The 25,372-nt window shown below is 49.7% G+C and overlaps 1 protein-coding gene across 2 annotated transcripts in view; it reads left to right on the top strand.

Moving 5' to 3' along the window:
• The window catches only part of GFPT1 (glutamine--fructose-6-phosphate transaminase 1), a 42,298-nt gene that overhangs the window by 992 nt on the left and 15,934 nt on the right, over nt 1–25,372 (top strand). For both annotated transcript variants that reach the window (XM_017837335.1, XM_017837334.1), the window contains exons 2-14: nt 9,693–9,800; nt 10,201–10,308; nt 11,699–11,824; nt 12,540–12,598; nt 13,713–13,847; nt 14,924–14,985; nt 15,659–15,738; nt 19,459–19,564; nt 20,729–20,892; nt 21,631–21,726; nt 22,009–22,106; nt 23,524–23,644; nt 25,064–25,221. In XM_017837335.1, coding sequence (XP_017692824.1) covers nt 9,693–9,800; nt 10,201–10,308; nt 11,699–11,824; nt 12,540–12,598; nt 13,713–13,847; nt 14,924–14,985; nt 15,659–15,738; nt 19,459–19,564; nt 20,729–20,892; nt 21,631–21,726; nt 22,009–22,106; nt 23,524–23,644; nt 25,064–25,221 — 1,421 coding nt within the window. The remainder of the gene's footprint in view (nt 1–9,692; nt 9,801–10,200; nt 10,309–11,698; nt 11,825–12,539; nt 12,599–13,712; nt 13,848–14,923; nt 14,986–15,658; nt 15,739–19,458; nt 19,565–20,728; nt 20,893–21,630; nt 21,727–22,008; nt 22,107–23,523; nt 23,645–25,063; nt 25,222–25,372) is intronic.

The raw sequence follows: 25,372 nt of genomic DNA, 5'->3' as shown, positions 1-25,372 counted from the left end.
TGGGGACGGGACAGCCCTGCCCGGGGGTGCCGGGCTGTGGGGACGGGGAACCCCTGCCCGTGGGTGCCGGGCTGTGGGGACGGGACAGCCCTGCCCGGGGGTGCCGGGCTGTGGGGACGGGGAACCCCTGCCCGTGGGTGCCGGGCTGAGGGTCCCGGCACGGCGGGGATGTGGGAGCCCCGCTGCTGCCCGGGGGCACACGCGGGAGCCCCCGCCGGGGTGCCCAGCCCCGGCTCGGCTCTGTGGGAACAGCCGCTCCCGCCCGGGGGGCACAGCAGTGGGGTTTGAGGCGTTACAACTTGTGACACGGGGGTTTCACGGGGCCGTTCGGGTTCGGTCGGTGCGGGCTGAGGCAGCGGGCGGGGGTCCGGCCGGGGCTCGGCAGTGCCCGGGGCCGGGACCAGCTCAGGACACACCGGCGGAGCCTCCCCGAGCTCAGCTCATGCCCCGGGCGAGCAGCAGCTCGGGCCAGCTCGGCTGGTCCTCTCACCGAGGTCCTTTCCACTCCATTTGCTCTTCTAGTACAGCCACTCCGCCTCTTCTTTTGGACACGGGAATATCACTGATCCTTTCTCTTTCTGTCCCCTCGTCTTCATGTTTTTCCATGGATATCTATGCAACAGTGATCTGTTGGTTCTTCCTGTTGTCATTCAACATTTCCTTCTCTTTTTTGTTAGTTTTATGTGCAAAATTAAAGTGATGCTCTAAGCAAGATTATGGGGTTTGTACCTAATGTGCAAGTTGCCATTTCTCTCATTGTTTTTGTGGGTTTGAACTGGTATCACCTTCAAACTCCTCCAGTACCTGGCCAGCATGTCCAGCTTCGTGCCCTCTTTCCAGAGCCTCTTTACGAGGGAGCTGGGAATCGATCCTCTTTGTCAGTCTTCCTTCTGAATAGAACTCGTGTTGTATTTCTGTAAATCGTGTTTCTGACTGTACATCTGCCCTTGTCAGAGAAAAATGAAGGTAAGGCAGGTCAGAACTGCACATCCCAATTTGCAGTCATGTGGCACCAGCTTTCTCTTTGGCCTACCGACAAATACTAAGATGTAAAGCCATCGAAGACACAGTAGTTTCCGTGCAAAAACCAAGTATAAATCCAGTGAAGGGAAGATCTGAGCTTCCCTTGTGGAAGTTGTGGAGCACTGTGAAGAGGCCATAGGGAACTCCAGCTTACATTTAACACTATGTTCAGTTGTGTTAAAAGTACAAAGTGGAGCAAAGCTAAGAATAGAAGGGATAATTATTATTATAAATAGCTTGCTGCAAGGGTAGGGATGGTTTGGGTGCCTCGTGCTTGCCTTATGTGAGGTCCAGCCTTTGAAATGTGCAGTATTAACTTTCTGCTCTTTTGTCTTTTTGTGTGTGATAAGCCCTGAAAATGCTGGGGGGAGTTACTTAGTTGTGTTCAGACTTGATGTGTTTCTCCTCTTTATGATATAAGCAAAATTCTCTTTGGATATTGAAACATTTTATGAAGACAGTGAGAAAAACATTAGTGAATATTGACTCTGCTGTTGAGTCTTGTTCTGGGGGTCAGAGATGTATCCTGTGGGGAGATCTAACTTGTCTCTCCTGACTGAGGGGATGTCTTGCAATGGAGGGCCCTGATCTCTTGTGCTGTGGGTTCCACAAGGTCTGAGCAGCTGAGTTACACAGGGTAGTGGCAGCTGCACAGGCCTGGTGAATCCTCAGACAACGTTTCTGGAATAGAATGGGAAGTTGGGATTTACACTGCTTTGTCTTGCCTGGTGGGTCCCCTGCCACCTTCAGAGTTTTACCCAATTCATCTCACACAGAAAGGTGGTTATTATGATGAGTTTTAACAGAAAAAATGTGACTGCTGCAATTGTCGTCTGAATTCTCAGATACCTTCGTTTATCAGAGAGACTGAAGGGAGAGCTTCAGTTCACTCCATCAACAGCTTCAGCTTCCAGACTGGAATTATCAACAGTGTTTTCCCTGGTGTTCAGGTTTATGTGTGACCTTACGAAGTCCCATGGTCTGACAGGCTCCTGCTGCTGGACAGGGGAAGGAAAGGAACCTCAGAGTTCAGTTCTTGGTGTCTGACAGCAATATGGAGATGTGCTGGGGTTCTGCTTTTAATAGTGTTAGTGAAAAATAGCATTTGCTCTTGGTGTGTGTTAGAAACTTGCAGTTTGAAGACCTGGCCAGTGTAAGTTGGGTGTGCTTTGGTCTGAATGCACCAAATAGTGCATTCAATGGCATCTATGGCATGAATGTTCAATGGCATCTATGAAATAGTTTAGAAAACAGGTTTTTCAGGGTAACCAGGCTCGATGGACTGTTCTGTAAATCAGTAAACCTGTTGTATGCTGTAACTGGTTTTAATGACAAAAGGGATTGTAGAATTTAGGTCTTGTATTACTAGTGATTCCTGAAGATAAAAATGGGAATAAGAAAGACTTGAGTTTCAGGTTTGGGGGTTGTCTGTCCAGCAGTGGGGGCTGCTGTCCCCCTGCTGAGCTGCCATTTGTCACCCCGAGGTGTCCCTGGGGGCTGCCCTTCTCTGAACCAGGAGCAGTGGTTCTTGCCCAGAGGGAACCCCCAGAACTGATGCTCTGGTTGCTCAGTGAGGCAGGAGAAACCCTGCCCCTTTCAGCTGGGGAGGGAGAGGTGTGTGTGTGGGCAGCCAGAGCAGCATCCAGTGCACAAATGTGGGTCTGCACTGAGGGGATGTTTTCCTGCTTTGCTTTTTGCTCAACCTGGAGGTGATGGGTTGGGTGTAACCTCTCCCCTGTGCAGCTCTGACAGCACAGCCAGGGTGGGTCTGACCTTGTGCTCCTCAGACCGGGCAGAAATAGCGAGGTTTTGGTACACAGGGGTTGGCACCTCCCTGAACTGCAGGTGACAGGAGCCCACTCCAGTGGGGCTGAGCATCCCTTCTGGGATAAAGGATTCCTTGGAATTGCCAGGGGGATGTACTGATGGCATCGTCTGTGGAAGTGGTTTAACAGTAAAGGGTGTGCTACAAAGGAGTTTGTGAGTAAACCCAGCCTGAAGGCTTTTCTGCTTTTGTAGGAAAAGGATTAGGAGAAGCTGTTCCTGAGTAACTTCACCTATTCAAGATCCTGGAGAAGATTATTTGTCTGGAAGTAGTGATTAATTTCATTTGCCTGTGAACTTCCCATGAAATAAAGGAATCTGAGCTCCGAAAAGGTCACAGGAAAATGAAGTTCTCAGAAAAAGTATTGTGACTGTCAACTATAAAAATCAGGAACATCCATTTCTGTTAAAAGTACCATCTGTTTATAGGGAGCTCTTTGTGTAGCTGACAGTAAGAAGACCCAGGATTTGGGCCTGAATATTAAAAATCAGCTCTCAGAGAGAGTTGGGTTTCCCAAGCTGCCAAATACCTGTTCTCATGGTTCCTCAGGTAAGGTTTTTAAGGCAAACCCACAAGAAAGGAAATGTTTTATGTTCTAGAGTATATAGATCAAGATATTTCACTGAAGAGAAATACAGACAGGACTCCTTACTGTGGATTTCAGTGTGATTCAGGGGTTGTCTGATAAGCTGACATGCTTTGAACGAGCCTTTTCAGTCCACGTGTGCAAACTCCTGTGTCAGGTCAGTTGTTTAAATATGTCATTAAGTTGAAATGCTTCATTATGTTGTAAAGTGGGAGTGCTGTTCTAATTCCCAAGTGTATTAGTGTCAAGTCCTGAGGTGCATTAGTGTACTCCAGCCAGGGCTGTTGTGTTTCCTGAGCCTGGCAGACAGACATTCCTGGAGTGTCTTTGCTGCTGTTTTCTTTCAGCTGGGAATTCCCAGTTCCAAACGAGAGGGAAGTTCACAGGGTTGGTGTTTTGCTTCACATATCATGTGTTTCAGCTGGAACAATGCCAGCTCAGGGCTTGTCAAGATAGAGTGATTAAACGTCATTAAATGTCACTCATATATCTTGGTTTCCTGGAATACTTCCTCCTGCTGGCTCATTTCCACAGTGAGTTCCAGGGGGCAGGTGTGGTGTTGTTACTGAACAGCCCTTGTGTGGGAGGGGCTGAAACCAAAACTCCTCTTTTTGGGTCTGCTGGGCACTTGAAATTCATGGTTCTGGGAGGTTCTGCTCGGAGTTTGGGTTTGTACATTTTCAGCACCTGACAGCTGGGCTGGCAAGGGGGATAAGCTGGGGATACACCAGATGGGACCCTGGTGGAACTCCTTGGATTTGCCTTGGAATTTCATCCAAACCAGCGTGTTCCCACTGAGAGTTGTGATTTCAAGAAACTGTCACTTTGACAGAGAGATTGGTGCTTCTCTGAGAGCCCTCCTGACAGAGATCTGTGCAGTTGTGTCTCCTCACTCCTGACAGAGCTGTGCAGTTGGTGTGTCCTCATCTCCTGACAGAGTTGTGCAGTTGGTGTGTCCTCATCTCCTGACAGAGNTGTGCAGTTGGTGTGTCCTCATCTCCTGACAGAGTTGTGCAGTTGGTGTGTCCTCATCTCCTGACAGAGAGCTGTGCAGTTGTGTTCCTCAGCTCCTGACCAAGAGCTGTGCAGTTGTGTCTCCTCATCTCCTGCTGGTGTGAGAGGAAAGGTCCTTTCCAGGCTGAACTGCAGGGTTGGGTGTTCTGTGTCCCACCTCGGGGCAGGCTGCCTTTTGTGGCTGGATGAAGTGACCCTTTGTTCAGCTGTGGAGTGAAAAGAGGGCTTTTCTTGCAGGGCCCGGGCTCTGTGTCACACTGGGACGTGTGTGTCACGCTGTGTGTCACCTGGGTGCCCTCTGACAGTGACACAGTTGGGACCCAGTGCTTGAGCTCTGATTTCAGAGGAAAATTCTCTCTGCACAGCCCAGCTTGTGGCTGCTGGGAGAAAGGAATATTTTTCAAAAATGCTCCTAGATCAAGCACTTCTTTCCTCTTCAGTCTTTCTGTTGAGGGCAGTGGAGCTGTACTTAAAAGTGGCAGTGATTCCAAGGTGTGATTGCTCAGATATTCCTGAATAACCCAATAGTTAAGAGTCAGTAAAAATGCTGGTTTTGAAATGTGCACTCAAACTTTCCCCAGCTATGACGAGTCACCTCATTACAGGATGTTTGAAAAGGAGAAAATGAAATGCATTTGTAAATATTTCCAGTAAATGAAACTTCTTTACACATAATTCATCATGATAAGTGTCATAAATGGGTGATAAGCCTTCAGATACTGGAGTCCAGCTTGCAGATTAGTAAGTCGTGTTTTGGAAGACTTGTGTCCTTTTACAGGAGCCTTATTGTCCCATATTTTACTTTAATTATGCATCATTTTTACATGTTCTAGTTTTATTTCATTTTTTCCTGTTTCCTCTAAGGTGCATTTCAAACCTCCTTGTCTTACTTTCATTTTTGTCTGTAAGATGTGTTGCTCACAGGTGAGTTCTTAGAATTTGATTTTCCCAGGGGCACCTCCATTATCACTCCAGCTATTTTCCTCTCAGGGTCTAAAAGCTGAACTGAGTCAAAATGGAATCTCCCAGTGTTTACAGGGTCTGGTGTTTTTTTGAGGAGTGTGTCTGCATATTTCACATCATTAACAGTGTATTTGCATTTCTTCTGATTTCCTTACTTTTCATAGTCTGTGTTTTCTGATAAGAGGCACTGAATTCCTTGGGTTGGGTTTTTTGGGGGTTGTTCGGGTTTTTTTTTTGTAGCATTCTTAGTCTCAGGTTCATATTTTTTTCACAGGCCTCCTGAATAATCTTAATTGTGCTGTAATTAATAGACTTTTTCAGTGCCTGAGACAAGTGCCAAGCTGGCTGCTTTCTGGATGAATGTGTTGTGTTTGTTTGCAGTACAGGCAGGAGTAAACCCTTTGGTTTTCCCTCTCGTTCCAGAGGAGCCATCCCTTCCTGAGGGCACGGCATTCTGTCCTCCCCTGCCAGCAGTTGTGATCCCTGACAAGGAGTCAAGTTTGGAGCTGTTGGTTGGGTGTTTTTTTTTAGTTTAGGTGTGACTGAACTTGCTGAAATGTGCAGAGAAAACAAGTTCTCAAGCCACTGTCTGATTTGGGTTCAGATTTACCAAAGGTGTCCAGCCCTGCCTGCAGGGAGACAGTTCTGCTTTTAAGCCATTTTTTTTGGTTCAGAATAAGTAGAAATCCAAGTGTCAGGAGCGAGATGGAGACTAAAATGTTCAATTCACATTTTAAAAAAATATTTTATGACAGGGAAATGAGTTTCTGCCTAAAAACTGTGCCTGTCTGTGGAGTGAGACTGTTTTCAGGAGGAGGGTTTGGTTTCAGAGGGCTCAGCCCAGGGTTGCTGTGCTGTGCAGAGTGATGTTGGTGGGGCTGGGAGCTGGGCTGTCCCCCTTCCCTGGTGTCCCCACCCTCTGGCTGTGCCCAGTTTCCCAGTTCCAGATGAGTGGGTGACACCCTGGGCCCCCCTGTGCTTCCATGGAAAATACCCTCATTTAAAATGTGATATCACGGCCTGGAAATGAGTTGGGGTTTGTGCCTGGTGGTGTTACAGGGGCAGTGCCTGCCATCCCACAGTCCCAGGAGCATTCCCTCCCACCCTCATCCCCCTGATCCCAGAGCATTCCCTCCCACCCTCATCCCCCTGATCCCAGAGCATTCCCTCCTATTCTCATCCCCCTGATCCCAGAGCATTCCCTCCTATTCTCATCCCCCTGATCCCAGAGCATTCCCTCCTATCCTCATCCCCCTAATCCCAGAGCATTCCCTCCCACCCTCATCCCCCTGATCCCAGANCCCCTGATCCCAGAGCATTCCCTCCAACCTTCATCCCCCTGATCCCAGAGCATTCCCTCCCACCCTCATCCCCCTGATCCCAGAGCATTCCCTCCCACCCTCATCCCCCTGATCCCAGAGCATTCCCTCCCAGCCCTTGCAGGCCGCTGTCTGTGGAGGCTGGAGACATGGACAGGGAGCCAGGGTGGGATATAAGGTGGCAGAGCCAATCCCTCAGTGCCCTCGCTGTCCCACGGTGCTTCCCCTCCACCTTCCCTCAGTTCTCTTTCCTCCCTGTGTCTTTCCATATCCCACTGCTCCGTCCCCAGATTCCCGAGGCTGCCTCACCCTTTCCCTGGCAGCCTGTCCCGTTCCTGCTCAGCCAGGGAAGAAGGGCCTCCTCTGTGCTCCCTCAATGGGCCCTTGTGCCTCTCACCCGGCTGCTGTTCCCGGGAAGGCCGTGCAGGAGCCAGCCTGGCCACAGGGGATGGAGTTCCAGCCCCAGAGCACCCCAAGGCTCCTCGTTGCTCCCTCTCCAGCAGGTCCTGCCCGAGCGGCCGGGCTGCTCTGCCATGGGAATGGGATGAGTTCCCAGGGAGCTGTGCCCCAGTGGGACTGGCTGTGCCACTCTGAGGTGGCTGAAATGCCACCAAGGGGGTGCAGAGCTTGTAGGTTCTTCTGGAGAACCGTGTGATGGGCCCAGCACCATCCAAAGGAGGTGTGAAGCTCCAGGGATTGGCTGGGAAGGGGACCCTGAGCGTGGCATCCGGGATACATAAAACACAGAGCGAGGTTTCAATCAAATGATTTAGATGATTTAAAAAAAAATGCAAGCAGTGTTTGTGATTCTGTAATTACTCATGGTGGTTTTAGTTATGCCTTCTGGAGTGGCTGGACTTGGGATGTCCTGGCAGGTGACAGGGAAGTATCAGGGACTGCTGCAGCCCAGCTGCCTTTGAAAGCCCTCTCAGGTGCCTTTTGTCTCTGCTTTATGGTAACTTGTTTTATGTGTAACTCTCCTGCTGCATTGGGTGTCTGTTCAGAGGGGGGCTTTTCCAGCTCCTGCTGTAAGACCTGGAGTCATTTAAAGGATTTTGGGCATCCAGGATATAGCTGAAATGTGCTGTCCTTCAGCCTGACAACCACTCAGTCAGCTCACTTCAAACAGGAGGCTGCTGTTTGTCTGAAGAAGGCAGTTTTTAGAAGCAGAGTGAAAGAAGCATCTCGAATTGGAAAGCTGTTTTTATGCCAAGGGGTGGGGATGAGGGTTTGGAGATGAAGGCATCCTTCCCAGGAGGCGTTTGGAGCACAGCAGAGGTGTTTGCTGCTGTCGGGATTTTATCTGCTCTGAGCTGTGGGCTGGGAGGTTTGGGGAGGAGGAGCTCACCCTGTCTGTGAGACTGGAGGATCCAGCACTCAGGGTGAGCAGATTCCATGGGAGAGCAGCAGCCCCGTGTGCCCTGTTGGTTTGGGATCGGGAGCAATGGAAAGGAAACTGAATTTTCATAAACTTGGTCCTGGTAGCCTTGCGGGTGGTTTGGGAAATGAAGGCAGAAGCCAAAGGAACCAAGTGAAAAGCTCCTTTTTTATTGTTTTGCCTTCATCTGAGTAGGATTAAGAAAAGGAACACTAGAAAGTGCATCTGATTTCTTGCAGCAGCGTGGAAGATCAGGGAGTTGTGGTGAGCTCTGTTTGCAGCAGAGCTCCAGGGACATGTCACTTCTCCTGGCAGTGGGAAGGTGAAGCTCAGGGCAAGCTTATCCTGAGACCTTTCCATGGAAAAGGGAGAAGGAACAGGAGAGGGTCAGAACAGCTTGGGCTGTGTAAGGTCCTGTCCCTACTGTGGCTGAGCAGTCCTTGTAAATGGTCCAGCACTTTGCTGTGGGATGTTCTGTGTGTCCATCAACACTGAGTAGCCCCTATTCCTACTTATAAAATAAAGACAACAAAAGGTTTGGAACTATTTAGTTTAATTCCAAACCACAAAAAAGCTGAAGAATGCAATTTTTCAAATATTCTTTAAAATAGTCTCTGTGTAAAGGTGTATGCTCTAAAAGCCCTGTTGGGAGCACAGTTTCTCCCATGAATAAAAGTTTGGGAGCTGTATGGCAGCACCATCAGGGAAATATCAAAGATGTCTTTAAAAGGGCTTTGGGTTTGTGTGTGTGACTGAATTCTGATCTCAAGAGGTTTTGATAAAGTTTCTCAAATGGCAAACCTGGAATTCCCAGTCACACAGATGGATGTTTGTGTGAATCTGGTCTCACTTTTACTCCACACAGATATTTTCTCCTTTCAGATGTTACAGGGTGAAACTCTAGGTTTCAAGTACGGATATTTCTAGCACCTAGTAAATGTCTTTTCCTCCTACTGCTTCATGGTGGCACCAAAGGAAATGGTTCTGAGCTGGAGCCAGGGTTGGCATTAGAGATGGAGGAATTTGTGTGTCCTCATCACTGCTTAAAATAGAAGCAACAATTAATCTTCCTCTGCAACCCACAGGAAAAGGAGCTCCATTGGTTTGGGGGTGTTCGTGTGCACGAGTGAAATGATTTTGTTCTCAGTGAGTTAGTGGGAGGAACTCGAAAGCTCTTGAAGGAAGAGTTCCTTTGGAGGGTGGTTCTTGGCGTGCTCTGTGTTAGTGAGCCCTGACTTCTTCACCTGCGGGGAGGAGCGTTCTCTGCCCTGTGTTGTCCCCTGGCAGCTCACCCTCTTGTGTAGGTCCAGCCCCCGGGGAAATTATGCCTCCCATCACCCCCAGGCTTGTCCTGCTCAGATGCTTTCAGAGTCAGGAGAGGGATGAGGGTGTTTTTGGGTAGTTTTGGTCTGTTAAATGTTAGTGACATCTCCGTGGGGCTGAAAACGTGGTGGTGAAAACTGTCAGCAGAGAGTTCATGGTACTGTTTGAGTTTTAACTTAGTGCACACACAAAGGAGCTGGCACATACAGAGCTTCCTCAGCTGTGATTCTGTGGTAAGATTGTTCTCTTTTCCCCAACCAGGCATCTTTGCTTACCTGAACTACCATGTTCCCCGGACGAGGCGGGAGATCCTGGAGACCCTCATCAAGGGGCTCCAGCGGCTGGAGTACAGGGGCTATGACTCTGCAGGTACCTCTCCCTTCAACAACACTGCCTCTTCTTTTGAGTTTTGGCTTGTAAGTGATGGGTTTTGTGGTGTAATTGTGAATGGTTTCTACTGTCTTCTACTGTTGAAGAAAACTGAAACAAACTGGATGTGCCTGTGGTCAGGTGGTCAGAGGTTTGGATTAACCTTCAATACACAGATTTCTATAAACATTCTTGATGCCTTTTTTTTTTTCTAAGGCTTTAAAAATACTGACAAGGGTGGCAAAAGGAAAACTTATTTCTGCTCTGAGGGGTTTCTTGCCTGTATGTGGAAGGAGAAAGGGCACTGGAAAAAGAAAAAAGGGCAGTATTGGTTTGCTTCAAAGATTGTAATAACTTCTGCACTTCACTCTCTTTCTCCACATCCCATGGTGGTGCTTAGGTGTGGGACTGGATGGTGGAAACGACAAAGACTGGGAAGCCAATGCCTGCAAAATCCATATTATCAAGCAGAAGGGCAAAGTGAAGGCCCTGGATGAAGAGGTTCACAGTGAGTATCTCCCTTTCCTCCTTTGCCTGCCCTCTTCCCTTGAGCTGTCCTCTCCCCTCGTTTGGGTTTTGGATATCACCTGTTTTACCCACCAGCACTGGATTTCCAAGTGACCTGGGTGTGTAGAGCCAGAGGTGTCAACACTCACCCCTGTGCTGTGAAGGCACCATGTGCTGTGAGCACTCCCCAGTGCTCCTGTGGGTGTGGGGTGAAGGCACAGAGAAGTCCTGATTCCTTGAGACAAATCAGTCACAGCCTGTTAAAGTAAAATAGACCTGAAATATGTTTTAAAAAGGACCTAAAAACCCCAAACAAAATCAATCCTTAAGATGAGAGATACTTATCTAGAGCTTGAGCAGAAAGGAGAAATGCTCTAATAACTCACCAGGTGGATTTTAACTGTTGTAACGCTTGTCCCAGCTCAGTCTGTCCATCTGGGGGTGATGGGCTCTGCAGGTGGCTTTGGGAAAGCACTGGTGTGTGACACTGTCACATCATGAGAGCAGGCAGTGAGGGCTTCTGCAGCCCTTTCTGCTTCTCTGTGTTCCCTTGATTGAGATGTTAAGTTCATTAAATCTGAGCTTGATGCAAAGACACAGAGTTGTTGGGAGTGGGATACAGGTGGGCTGTGTGAGGGTGGGGAAGTGCTTTTCAGAGCAGTCAGGATCTCTGTTTCACATCCCAAAGCTGCTCTGTTGATGTCACTCAAATCTTTTTAACCCACTCTTGTGTTACCCTCAGGTGCAGAGTGTTGTGTGTCCCAGAGGGAGGTGGGTTGGTCTGCTCTGGGTGTAAACCAGGAGCCAGAAAGGCCAGATGAGGTGGGGTGTGTGGTACAGAAACAGGAGAGAGATAAAGGATTCCTGAGGAAACGTTTGTCTGCTCAAGAAAGTTGCAGGATAGTTTTAAAGAGGTTGTGGAGACACTTGTGGAACAAAAGGAGTATTTTTTTCCCAAAGAAATATTATTGCTAATGGTACATTTTCTAGAGACAGGGGTTAGGGATGAATAACTAAGTGGTGTGTAGCCATGAGGTGGGCTGGCACAGTCAGAGGTGACAGGTCACAGGGGCATCCTGAGAGATAACAAGGTTGGATTCTTTCTTAAAGGTTATTTTGTGTTTTAGCAAGGTGAGGAATGCAGGGTGATTGCTTGTGTCCATCTGCATTGTCCATCCCTGGAAACACCTTGGTGTTTTGGTTGGACTTGATGGTCTTAAAGGTCTTTTTCAGCCTTAACAATCCTGTGATTCCGTGTCCTGTGGGATTTGCTGGTTCTGTTTCCCTGCCAGCATTCCTGTCCTGTGATCCCTGGAGGCCTGGGGAGACCCCCACCTTGCCTTGGGGTAGGGACAGCCCCTCAGGACTAAAACCTTCCCCTTCTGCTGCAGAGCAACAGGACATGGACCTGGACATCGAGTTTGATGTGCACCTGGGGATCGCCCACACGCGCTGGGCCACGCACGGGGAGCCCAACCCCATCAACAGCCACCCCCAGCGCTCCGACAAGAACAACGGTGAGTCCCCAGCCCCTGCAGCCTCTGCAGGAGCTTCCTGCTGCCTCCCCTGCCCTGGAGGGGTGGCTGGACCCGGGCTGGGGGTTTATTCAGTGGTGCTGAGCCCAGCTGAGGGGAAGCTGCAGGGGCTGGACTCGGTTTTTGGCCACGGGGTGTGTTGGCAGTGAGGGGTGATCCCAGGGAGGGGTGGGGTTGGTGCCCAGGGGTTGGGTGGGTGTGTGGGCACAGAGCAGGGAGGTAAAGGCAGAAGGAAATTGGATGGTGAGAACTCTCGTGACCGTTCCTTGGAGCAGGATTTTGTATACTTTTTTCCCCATTTATTTTGGTTTTTCCCTGATCCCACTGCACAGAAGGGGTTGTTGTGCTTGGGGCTGTCACAGTGTGGGTTGTGATGGGTGTAGCTGCCCCAGGAGCAGCAGGGAGTTTAATTGCTCCCAGCAGGATGGAAGCTGCCAAGTGCCTGAGTGACTCTAGAAGCTTTGCAGGATCTTGGCAGCCCTGGTCCCACCCAGGTCACTCTTATCCTCTGCCATTCCCAGCCACACCAGTGGGGCAGAGCAGAGAATCCCAGCAGGAGGTGAATCTGCTTTGTTCTGCCAAGTGCCTCTCCCACAGTGACGTTCTGTGGGCTCTGGGGTCAGTTCCATGGCTGTGGGCTTTGCTGCCAGGCTGGGGCTGGTGCTGGTGCTGAACAGGGCCTTTCCTCTGTCCCCAGAGTTCATTGTCATCCACAATGGCATCATCACCAACTACAAGGACCTGCGGAAATTCCTGGTGAGTGACCCCTGGGTGTGTGTGGGACACTCCCTCCCTGCCTTCCCACTCACCTGTGCTCACACACTTCCCACTCACCTGTGCTCACACACTTCCCACTCACTCCCCCACTTGTATTCTCACACTCACTTTCCCACTCGAACTCCCCCACTCGCATTCACACTCCCCACTTGTCCTGTTCCTTCACTCACTCCCCAGATCTCATTTTCACTCCTTCCACTCCCCCACTCACGTTCACTCTCCTCCATTCACATTCCCCCACTCCTATTTGCACTCACCTTCACTGAGACTCTCACAGTAACTCTCCTACTCCTGAGTTCCATCCCCCCATTCCCTCTCTACCTCACCCCCTCTTGCCTTCCCACTCCCATCCCTCCTCACTCCCCCACTCATATTCTCACACTCATACTCACTGCAGTGCTCACTCCCCCAATTTACACTCCCTTCTTGATCCCTCACACCCCTGCTCCCACTCCCATTCTCCCATTCTCTCTGTTCACATTCCCTCTCTCACACCCCCTCATTATTCCACTCACTCCTTCTCCCTCCCCACTCATGCTCACATCCCCCTCCTCCTCACTCCCCCGCTCATGTTCTCACACTCACCCCTTCACTCTCACTCTCTTCCATTCTGCACTCACTCCCACTCACTGCCCTGTGCTCCCTTCCTCATATTCTTGCAGTTTGAAAGGCAGGAAAGAAGGATGAAAGGAAAATGTGAAGTGAGGAGAGAAAGAAGGAAAAAATGAAAGGCGTAAAAGGAAGAGGAAAAGTAGAGGGAAGAATTCAAAAAAAGATGGGAGAAAAGAGGAAGAACAACTGCAGTATGGAAGGATAAAAAACAAGGAAAGAAGGAAAGGCGGGAAAGAAAAAGGGCAGGCAGAAAAAAAAAGAAAGGCAAGAAAAAGGGAAGGAAAAGGAAAGATGGGGAAGGTGGGAGCAAAGAAAAGGAAAGTTATGAGGAAAAGGTCAGAAAAGTCAAAGGGAGGGATAAAAAGGAAAAGCAAGAAGAAAAGTTAGGAGAAAGGAAGGAAAAGCAAATGCAGGAACAAAGGGAGGAGGGAGAGGGGAGGGAAGGCAGAGGGCTGGTCACCCACACGTGCTGTCGCTGCAGGAGAGCAAAGGCTACGACTTCGAGTCGGAGACGGACACGGAGAGCATCGCCAAGCTGGTCAAGTACATGTACGACAACCGCGACAGCGACGACATCAGCTTCACCACCCTGGTGGAGAGGGTCATCCAGCAGCTGGTAATGCTGCCAGGGCAAGGGCACCCAGCACAGATACACTGCCCAGCAGCTGGTAATGCTGCCAGGGCACCCAGTACAGACACACAGTGCCAAAGACAGCACTGCTTCACCACCCTGGTGGAGAGGGTCATCCAGCAGCTGGTAATGCTGCCAGGGCAGGGATCCAGCACAGACACACAGTGCCCAAAATCAGCAGCTGCCCTCCAGCACTGCCCAGGGCAGCCTGCCCCTGCCACCACTGCAGGATGCTCGGGGGCACATTTCTGTCTCTCCTGCCTCTGGCAGTTCATCTCAGACATGCCTTTGGGTTTCTTTAATATTAGTCAGTACTCATCTGGAAAAGGTCTCCATTTTGGGGCACAGCAGCCCTTGGAGGCTGCCAGTCCCCGGGGTGTGGGGGGCTGAGTGTGGGAGGTGGGAGCTGGCCTGGGAGAGATTGTGTGAAGGTGAGTCTGTGCTTCCAGTCCTTCCTGAAATCTCCATCTGGGAGAGCTGCTGACCCCTTGTGGGAACTCCACCGCAGAGCCTCTGGTTCCACGTGTCAATCTGTGCCCAGCCATGTGCAGGAACAGGATCCATCACAATTTACCTCTCATCCCAGAGCACCTCATTCAGGAGAGTTTTTCAGTGATTTCCCTGCCAGGAGCTCTTGTAGCAGCAGGCCAAGAGCGTGTGTTGCTGGCAGGTTTGGCTCACCTGTACGTTCTGTGCCACCTCACCTGGGCAAACACCCCAAGGTTTTGGTGCTTCCTTTGCCTTTGTAGGTCCCTTCACTGTGCTCTGAGCTAATGCAGGAGCATGGGGTGGGTAACCAAGGCTGTCTGGCTGCAGTGTCTTCTGGGGTTCAGAACACTCATTCCATGGTTAAGGATGCACTGCCTGGGCTCAGGGGAGGGAGATCCTTCCAGGGTGAGGGGGCTGCAGCTACAGGTGGTTCTGAGACATCTGTGGAACCACCTGTTTGGTGTATCTTCTTTGTTCCCAGAAACATGGGACCAGCTTCTGTACTGGGAATACTGAAATGGTGCCCAGGCCTCACGTGAAAGGATAAACAGTTTGTGTTTCTCTTGTTCCAGGAAGGTGCTTTTGCCCTTGTGTTCAAGAGCGTTCACTATCCTGGGCAGGCCGTCGGTACCAGGTAAATGTGGTAGAGGTTGTTTTTATCACACTGGATGTGCTGGGCTGAGAGAGGCTGTTGTTTTTAATTTCCTTTCTCCTATTTTCCATCTACCATAACAGAAAATTCCCAGAGATATTTGGAAAATGTCTTGGTGACCAGCTGTATCACACCTGGTCTGGTTGCGATATCACACCTGGTCTGGTTGTGATAAAAAAGCTTTGGGGGTTTTTTTGTATACTCTGGTTGTGATTTGAAAGAAGATGGTTTTATCTTTTATTTGGTGCTGTTGTGGCAGCACTTGGGTGGGTCCTCCATTTGACCTGGAAGCTGGGCCAACCCCATGTTCAGGTTTTCTGCCTGACTTTTACACATCAACATCAGCTGGGTTGGTTTAGCCACACATGTGCCTACACAGGTGTTGAGTTTTGGTGCCAATGCCTGTTTGTGGGTACGTGCAGTGAGGAACAGTTCCCAGTTCAGGTGTCTGTGGGATTGCAGTGACTCTGGCAGAGTTTTCTCTGACCTTCAGACAGGTTCCTCACATCCTTGTGTTGTGTTCGTTCCGAGATCCTCTCGCTCTGTTGTGGCCTCTCCTGTTTGCAGTGGCTCTGGGAGGCTCTGGAGGCCCAGCTGCCGTGCTGGGGTGGGCTGAGGGTGGGCTGTGTCTGAGGCTGTCCTGCTGTTCCTGCAGGCGAGGCAGCCCCCTGCTCATCGGCGTGCGCAGCGAGCACAAGCTCTCCACCGACCACATCCCCATCCTGTACCGCACCGGTGAGTGGGACCCTTCCCTCTCCCAGGGCACGGGCACAGATCCTGCAGAGACCTGTGTGCCTTGGGATGCAGATTGTGCTTTTAAACTGTTCTCTGTAAATCGTAAATTAAGCCGTTATCAGAGATTTTTTTAAAGTAGGTTTTTAACACGTGCTCTGCCACCACATCCCTTGTGTCAGTCTCCGATTTTATAATCAAAGCTTTAATGTCCAGTGGTTGCAAGGAAAATACATCTTAATAGAATAAAATGGAATCATAGGGTCACAGAATGGTTTGGGTTGGAAGGGGCCTTAAGGCCCATCTCATTCTACCCCCTGCCATGGGCAGGGACACCTTCCACTATCCCAGGTTGCTCCAAGCCCCGTCCAACCTGGCCTTGGGCACTTCCAGGGGTGTTAGAATAGTTCAGTACAGTACAGGTAACAGTATAGTTAAACACAGATACTCAGATGTGTATTCTGTGTGTGGCATATTGGCATTCCTAGACCTGGCTGTTTTCAAGAACAAAAATGACAGAACTTTTTAGGTTGGAGGCTTGGCATGATCCCAAACCTTTCCCTCACCCCCCAACAGCACTTTTAAGCATCAGAATTGTCACACACCCTTTGTGTGACCATCTGTATTTAACATGTATTTATGTTGTCTGTCTGTCTGTCTCACACGAGGGTTTTGCCACCACACACAGTTGCACCCTTGAAAGTGAGAAGGGACTGAGAATTACCCTGTAATTTGCTGTTGTCGGAAGGGTCTGAACCTGTTCAGTCCCTGGGCCCTGGACTTGTGTTCTGAGCAGTGCAGGGATCCAAAGGAGTTGATCCAGAGCAATTGCTGTCCTGTGTCTTGCTGCTTCCTAACGGTGTAGCTGCTCCCTTGCTGCAAGAACCAGTGCCAGCAGCTTTGCCTCTTGGTTGTGTTGGATAATTAGCAGTAATCCTTTATGTATGTATGTAACACTGTGTTTATTTACTGAGTGTCTGAAGTTTGGTTTGTTTTTTTTCCCAATTGCACTTCCAGCTGTACAATCTATGGATCATTCTTTTGATGGAATATCCATAAAAATGGAGGAAGGTGCCTACCAGAAAAAAGCTAATACTGGAAATTTCAGACAAATCCTCCAGTTCTTTAGGAAAGGAATCACAGATGACACAAAGATGCATTGTCTCTTTAATATGTGGTTATTGCTTTCTGTGTAGGGTAGTGAAACAAGTGGGATAACCAGAATTTCTTCTTGATCAGAAACACCATGAGCAACACGCAGGAAAATCCACCCACCATCCCATTTCAAATATTGGGACATAATGCTCAGCATATGTGCAAAACTGATGACAGTGCATGTTCCCTGCAGCTCTGACTACAGGAGGAAACAGTAAATTACCTTAGAAAACAAAGCCCACTAAACTAGGAGGCTGCTAATAATCCTGATGCAGGCACTGTCCAAAATTCCTTCTGGAATTCTGGTTGTCAGAGCTGCATCTTCCCCCTGACTGTGGTGTGAGGCTGAGCTGCAGCCTCTGGTCGAAGCATTAAAGTTGGCCTGAGGCTGGAACTTCTTTCTCTCTGCTCATTTATCAGGGTGAGCCATTTTTAATTCACATTAAGTACTTAACTTTTTTTAAAGGCCAACCCATCACATGTGATGTGAGGCACTGAGTTCACATCTGAAGCAGGGGAGCCCTTTTTTGTGAGAGAAAAGATCTGATTCTTGGTGGCCTCAGGCACTGGCAGCTCAGTGGGTGGGATCTCAGAAACCCCTCTTGCTGGAGGAGGAACAAACCTGGGTTTGTGGAAAGGTGCACTGTGTTCTCTGCCAAGAGCTGGTTTACCTGGCTGCAAACATCAGGTGAGATTTTGTTTCTTTTTAGCAAACACAGCTCTCAAGTCAGTGTAAAGTGTTGAGGGTAAAATTCTGATTAACCTTAATTCCCAGGGACTTCAGGAACCAAAGTACCTCAGCTCTCAGGGAGGCTGAAAAACTGAGTCCCCTACCCATTTTTACTGTACCTGTGTTTATTTTCCATGGTGTCTCCACTTTTGATTCAGAAGGGAAAAGAGTGAAGGAATAAAGGATTACCTCTGTGTTGCTTCTAAATTCTAGTAAATGGGGGGTTGGTGCTGGAGAGCAACAGTCCAGATTATCTGTAGATAAATGGACAATCTGTGGACAAATCCATAGATAACATAATAATCATAATTGGCTGATAATGCTCACTGCAACTTCCCAACCCCTCCTTGGAAATCACACACACTGCACGTGTGTGTGCACAGTAAGAACATGTTCCAGTTCCAGCTCAGTGTAGAATCTGGAATACAGGAAAGCAATGCAACATAATAAAGTCAATGCAGGGAAGTGTTATGTTTTAAGAAACCAAATTTGCATGTTTTGATCAGGTCTGGGTGCTTCTCTTGGGGAATGGCCACTAACAAACAGCTCTGCTCTGTCCTGTCTCAACACCAAATCAGCCTGTCCTGTCTCAGCTCAACAACCAAGATGTTGTTCTCCTCATTTACTGACTTAATAACTCAAGTGGAGGGCTCTAAATCCTTGCTGAGTGGACCTTTCTTCCCGAGTACCAACATGAAAGCAGTATTTTTTCTTTACATTTTCATTTGCAGAAGTACAAATCTAAACACCATGAGCTGTACTTACATCACTGAATCAGATCACTGTCCAGTAGGTGAAACAACATCAGGATTATGGAATAAATATAGAATAGAGTAACTTCAGTGCTGTTGTTCTTCAGCAATAGCCACATTTTGGTAGATAAGCTGATTAATCCACCCCCACCCTTCCCATACAGTGACTGGCAAATGATGTTGCTGGAGGCCAGTGCTGAGCAGTAGGTGTTGGGTCCTCATCTGCATTCCTGAGGAGCTTCACCACTGAGAGGTATTTTTTGAGGAGGAAGATCAGAGAGTATTGGGAATTAGCAGAGTATTCCAGAAAGGATCCCTGGTGGATTTCTCTAAGGCTGAGCACAAGTTTTTCCGAAGCTGCCTCTCAGTCCTGTCCCCTCCAGCACACCTGGATCCCTCCTGGCAACAGCCCAGGACCCACAGCAGGTCTGATTTTTTGGATCAGAGCGAGGTGGGTGTATTTGATAGCACAGGAACAACGCTGAGCACTTAATCCTGGATTTCCTGAGCTGTGTCTGACCATGAGCTCAGCCAGACAGAACTGGGCTTGGGCTACATCTGCCGTGCTCAGTGGAGCACTGTGGTTGCACAGGTGGCAGCTCTGAAAGAATTTCCCCAGTGCTGAGAATAATTGACAAAAAAAGAGCAATCCTGCTCCATTTCTGAGAGCCTCAGGAGAGTCAGTGAGGCAGGAGCAGGGGAGAAACTCAAAATCACACCCAGGGCAGGTTCGAGTGGGTGAATGTGGCTGCTCACGAAGCAGCTTGAATTCTCTGCTGGTGGAGCCACATAGAACTTCCATTTGAGTTTTTACTTACATTTTCCTCTACACTTAAAACCCTGCACTAACACTACACTTGCAGATTGAATTGGAGAGGACATAAACCCCTTGCAAGCAAACTGAGAACGGGCACAACACCACTGAGTGCTGCTGTGCTGCCCTGTCCCGTCACTGCTCCACTCCCTGTGACCACCCACGGGGATCAAAACAGTGCTTCATGTTGGTACCGAGCCTTGGGGCCTCTCTGGGTCTGACCTGTGCCCAGTGTGTCCGTGTGGGCAGCTCCTGATCCTCGTGTCTTCCAGGGAAGGACAAGAAGGGAAGTTGCAGCCTGTCCCGTGTTGACAGCACCACCTGCCTCTTCCCCGTGGAGGAGAAAGCTGTGGAGTATTACTTTGCTTCTGATGCCAGGTAAGGTTCTTCAGCCTCTTTTAGTGTATATAAAATATGCTGTTTAAAGGTGAGGCCTTGAACAAGAGATGGGGAGGTTGTGGTTTCTTTGTGAATAAAGGAAATGGTGTGTATGTGGCCATTGCTTTACAAATATTAACAGAATCAGTTTCTGTTCAAGGAATGAATGCTCTCCTTGGAGTAGTGGTGTTACCCTTCTTCAGGCACATCTGTTGATAAGATTTCCTACTGATAGGAAACCTGAGAGAGTACTGACCTAAATTAACAGGACAGATGCTAATTACCAGGAGAATTGTGTTGATTCTCTTCAAACATGCAATTCCTTCATCATCAAAGGTGTCTTACTGTAATCCCAGAGGGAGGAGAGACTAACTTGGCTGCAGCCTTAGCAGAGCTTTTGGATTCTCTGTATTAGGGAAATGAATGCTTGCTCCAGGAATGTAAAAATCCTGCAGGGGTTGACTTCTGCAGCTCTTTTCATCAGGGTATTTTGGAGAGTCTTAGGACACCCTGATGTGTTCTGGTTTTAAAGCTTTTCAGTGACTTGCTCAAGGTCAGGACAAAAGCTACTAAAATAGGGAGCTGCTGTACCTGAGCTCAGCTGAGAGAGAGCACAGACTAAAACCTGGCCACAGATGTTAAATCCCTCTGGTAATGCCAGTATTGACCCTCCCCAGGTAAACTGCAGGCAGGGGAGGTGTTTGATAGTATCTAATTCTTGGGGTGCTTCTGAGCAGATCTCAGTGGGCTGTACCAGGGGGCCAAGCTGTCCCCAGTTCTGCAGATGGGGAAGGTAGCCACAGTGGCTTATCCCTGGAAAAACCCAGGAGGGAACCTGCTCCTCTGGCTGAGCAGCCTGTGTGCCAAGGCAAAGCACTGTCCTGGCTTCACTGCCCAGCTCCTGATGGTCACATCCCAGTGCTGCACACGCTGCTGTGTCTGAGGAGTGCAGAGTTTCTCCTTAAAGCAGACACTGAAATTAATAATGAGCTGGGTGGAAAAAATCCACTTCCATTGGCAGGGTGGGAATGCACTTTACGGGACTCGTCTGATTTTAAGAGAAATTCCTTTGAAATGAGCAACTTTCTCGGATCAGAAGCTGTGTGTTGGGCTGGGGAGGGGCTGCAGCTGTGGGAGTCTCACGTGAGTGCTGTGTGTCCCCAGTGCTGTCATCGAGCACACCAACAGGGTGATCTTCCTGGAGGACGACGACGTGGCGGCCGTGGTGGACGGGCGTCTGTCCATCCACCGCATCAAGCGCACGGCCGGAGACCACCCGGGACGGGCCGTGCAGACCCTGCAGATGGAGCTGCAGCAGATCATGAAGGGTGAGAGCTCCTGGGGTCACCTGTGCGGATGCACAGGCCCTCCCTGCAAACACAGATAAATGAGGGTGGAAGAGACCTCTGGAGGTCACCTGGGCCAGTCCCTGAGCCAGGACCAAGCAGACCGGGGTGTTCAGGCAAACCAGAGTGTTCAGTCAAGGCTGGAGCATCTCCAAGGACAGAAGCATTTGGACAATGCACTCAGGCACATGGTGTGACTCTTGGGTAGGGCTCTACGCAGGGCCAGGAGTTGGACTCAATAATCCTTGTGGGTCCCTTCCAACTCTGCGTATTCTGCGATTCTGTGAAATCCCACAGCCTGTCTGAGCACCTGCTCCTGTGCTTTATTACCCTCATGGGGAGAAAAGTCCTTACATCTGATGGGACTTTCCTTCTTGCTGTTAACACAATAATGGGGACAATTGTGGGGCTGAGAATTTTACCTCCTCGGAGCCAGCCATTTTTTCCAAGATTGATCCCTAGCAGACTTACCATTCTGGATCTGCCCCTTCACTTACACCTTCTAGGAATTTGAATCGAGCTCTCATGATGAGCTGATGCTTTGGCAGAAAAAGAAGTATCAATTTAATAATCTCTGACTGGTAACTGGCCCGTTAGTGACTCTGCTCCAGGCTTCTCCCTATAAACACAGGAAAAATTTCAATTACCAGGAGGTAATTTAAAATTGAAGTTACCAGGAGGTAAAGTGTTCTAATCTGTTTTCTTTCTTTTTCTTCATAGGCAACTTCAGCTCATTTATGCAGAAGGAAATATTTGAACAGCCAGAATCGGTCGTTAATACGATGAGAGGAAGGGTCAACTTTGATGACTACACTGGTAATTGAGACTGAGCCTCCTTCCTTTCTGACAGCTCAGTGTCCAGCAGTTGCTCACAGCAGTTACAGTGGAGGCAGCAGGGGATGATGTGGGGGATGAGAACCTTGCTGGTGTCAGATGGTGTGTGCCCCAGGGTGCCTCCAGAATTCCATGTGCTGGGGGCAAGATCTTTTTGTGATGTTTGTTTGCTGAGCGGTTGATGGAGGTGGTAACACATCGTGGTAGCACCAGTGATCTTGGCTACCTGGCCCCCCTAATTTCTGTCTTTGAATCTTCTTACAGTGAACCTGGGTGGGCTGAAGGATCACATCAAGGAGATCCAGAGGTGTCGGCGTCTGATCCTCATCGCGTGTGGCACAAGTTACCACGCGGGCGTGGCGGTGAGCGAGGGCTGGGCTGGGAGGGGGCTCAGCTGGGCTTCAGCAGCAGGCACAGAGTCACAGAGCCAGGAATGGCTTGGGCTGGGAGGGGCCTTAAAGCCCATCCAGTCCCAGGGACACCTTCCACGAGCCCAGATTGCTCCAAACCCCGTCCAACCTGGCCTTGGACACTTCCAGGGATGGGGCAGCCACAGCTTCTCTGGGCAACCTGTGCCAGGGCCTCCCCACCCTCACAGGAAAGAATTCCTTTCTGACATCTGATCTTAGTCTACCCTCTTTCAATTTGAAGCCATCGCCCCTTGTCCTGTCCCTTCATCCCTTGTCCCAAGTCCCTCTCCAGCTCTCCTGGAACCCCTTCAGGCACTGGAAGGTGCTCTCAGGTCTCCCTGGAGAGTGCGTAGAGAGTGCAGGCAGGCTAAGGACTGATTTCAGGTTCAGATGGAGCCAGTGCACTCAGGTGAATGAAGACTCTCATGAAAGCTGCAAACACCAGACTTGCAGTTATAGCAGCAGTAGGAGGAAAAAAAGCTGAAGAACCTGAATACTTATGGAAATGTTGCCTGTGGCTTTCGTGGTTATGGAAGTCTTTAAAAACCAAAACCTGCTCTATTGTAAAAGACAGCTGGCAGGGGAAGGACAGTGCAAGAGCAGAATGCAAATGGTGCATCAAGGCAGGGGCTGCCACGAGCCAGGAAGGATTTCCTGCTCTGCTGTGTGGACAGTGATGGGATGGGCCTGCAGACATCCCTGTGCTTGCCCAGTGCAGCAGTTCCTCTCTGTGTCTCAGAGCAGCACTGACTGTGCCTGCAGCCACAGTGGGGTTCTGTCCTCAGGGTCTGACCCCCCATCGCTCACAGGGTCGCTGGAGCCTTTCTGGGGGGTAGCTTGGCAGCCTGAAATGTTGCAGTTAAAAGTGCTCACAGCTTTCCAGAGGAATCCTTTCCTCCTCTCAGCAGTGCTGCAGAGCACAGCGATGGGAACTGACTGACAAGGGCCACAAGAGAACACGTTTGTCCCTCCTGATCAGCCCTGTGAGATAATTCAAACATGGACTAGCCAACAGCCTCTGGCCTGGCCTGGGTATAGGTGCTGGTTTCTGAGTTCAAGGTACAGTCTGACAGAAGGACACCCTGCATTATATAATACATACTGAGGATTATATAATAAGTGAGACTGACTTGAGAACAGTCTCCCTGTGAGGGAGGAGTTTGTGCTGCCAAGGCAAGGGCACGTTACCGGGGGCAGTTGGTGACTTGAGTGTGGGCCTACTGAGTAACCAAAACATAACCCAGCACTGATACTCACCTGGGATTTGGAGAGTAATATTTTCCAGTGTGTGGCAACTAGAAGGCTTCTTTGTGCTGCAGACACTTGGTTTTATAAACATGATGTCATACCTGCCATCTCCTCGTCCCAGACCCGGCAGGTGCTGGAAGAACTGACTGAACTGCCTGTGATGGTGGAACTGGCCAGTGACTTCCTGGACAGAAACACCCCCGTGTTCCGAGACGACGTCTGCTTCTTCCTCAGCCAGTCAGGTACAGCTCCCTGCACTCCTCCTGCCTGCACACAGCAGGGAGGGAGGGCAGGGGCAGCAGGGCCAGACCCTGGTGCTCGTCTGTGCTTTGCTGTGGGACCTGTGAGGGGAGGACTGGGCACATGGAGCCTGGAGATGGGGAGAACCAGAGTGGTTCTGCTCCCGTCCATCTGCAGGGTTTGGGTGGCTGGGCTTTACATATGGTAACAGTGATTTTGTTTCCTTTCTCTGTGAGGAATTATTCCATCAATCAACAGACTAAAGCATGCTGCTGAGCTCTGGGGAAAGGCAGCTCTTTGGAATAGATGTAGTTCTCTAGTTAAAGCACTGCCATATGGTGGATTGGAGCCACTGAAGAAATGAAACTATTAGACACAAGTATCAAAAAACACAACCACCTTGGAATGGAGTAGGAGATAAAAGGCACACTGAAGCATAAAAAAAAAGTATATGATGTGTATCATATTCATATTTTCAAAGACAACTGCAATACAAAAATACATTGTTTTTCCCTCTTAGTTGCATTTACCATTTCAGATTTTTATGACTGATCTTCAGCTGTGACACTAAAACCAGTCATTGCTTTATCCCCACAGGTTAAAATACTCTTTTGGTAGCAATTTTGTGTTCTCAGTAGCAAGTGTTTCAAACTATCCTCTTTGAGGGACTCATGGTCAAGTTCTCCCCAGGGAGAACTGTCCCAGTCGAACAGGGAACACTCCTTAGGGCACACGAGGGGCTCCATCTTTCCCCTGAAGTGTTGGATATGGCAACCTAACACAGATTGCCCTGGAACCTGAGCTCGCTCACCAGGCAGTACAAACCCAAAGTGAATACTGAGCTCAAAGAACTGTTTCCCCCCACCCATAAATCTGGTTCTGGCCATAGATTCCCACCCTGCAGGACTTGCTGTAAGTGGAGCAGTGAGCAGGGCAGGTTTGGGCACTGAGGGATGAGGGCACTAAACTAGCCTTGGGGTTTCTGTTCTCTGTTGTCACTTCGCATGTGCAGCACTCAGGGGTGTGTCCTTTTAGGACTAAAGCAAACTGGTGACACAAGCAGGGACACACAGCACCTTCTATTCTTATCCCATCTCTGAGATCAGCTCATGAGCAGCTCCAGGCATCCCTAATATGTTTTTCCCTCACCCCTCCCTGCCCCAGGTAAATTTTTATTAACCAGAAAAAGGAAGAAAGTTGGGTTTGTTGAAGAAAATACCCTTTTTGTCCCCTTTTATTGTGAACCACATCAGAACACTGAGTTTTCCTTGCCCCAAATCCCGTTGTTAGGTTTTGTGTTCGGTAGCTCTGCCTGTGCTGTGTTCAGGGCTCAGGCAGTGTGCTGGGGCTGGGGGAGCTGCTGCAGCAGGCACAGAGGGGAAAAGGCAGCAGGACCCAGCCCCTCCCTCCCGTGTGTGCAGGTGAGACAGCAGATACCCTGATGTGCCTGCGGTACTGCAAGGAGAGGGGAGCCCTGACCGTGGGCATCACCAACACCGTGGGCAGCTCCATCTCGCGCGAGACCGACTGCGGGGTGCACATCAACGCGGGCCCCGAGATCGGCGTGGCCAGCACCAAGGTGAGCCCAGCCCCAGGGTGTGCCCAGCACCAGGGTGAGCCCAGCACCAAGGTGAGCCCAGCACCAGGGTGAGCCCAGCCCCAGGGTGAGCCCAGCACCAAGGTGAGCCCAGCACCAGGGTGAGCCCAGCACCAAGGTGAGCCCAGCCCCA

This window comes from Lepidothrix coronata, unplaced genomic scaffold, assembly GCF_001604755.1.
Source record: "Lepidothrix coronata isolate B3197 unplaced genomic scaffold, Lepidothrix_coronata-1.0 Scaffold301, whole genome shotgun sequence".
Taxonomy (NCBI): domain Eukaryota; kingdom Metazoa; phylum Chordata; class Aves; order Passeriformes; family Pipridae; genus Lepidothrix; species Lepidothrix coronata.
This window is presented reverse-complemented; position numbering and strand designations above follow the sequence as displayed.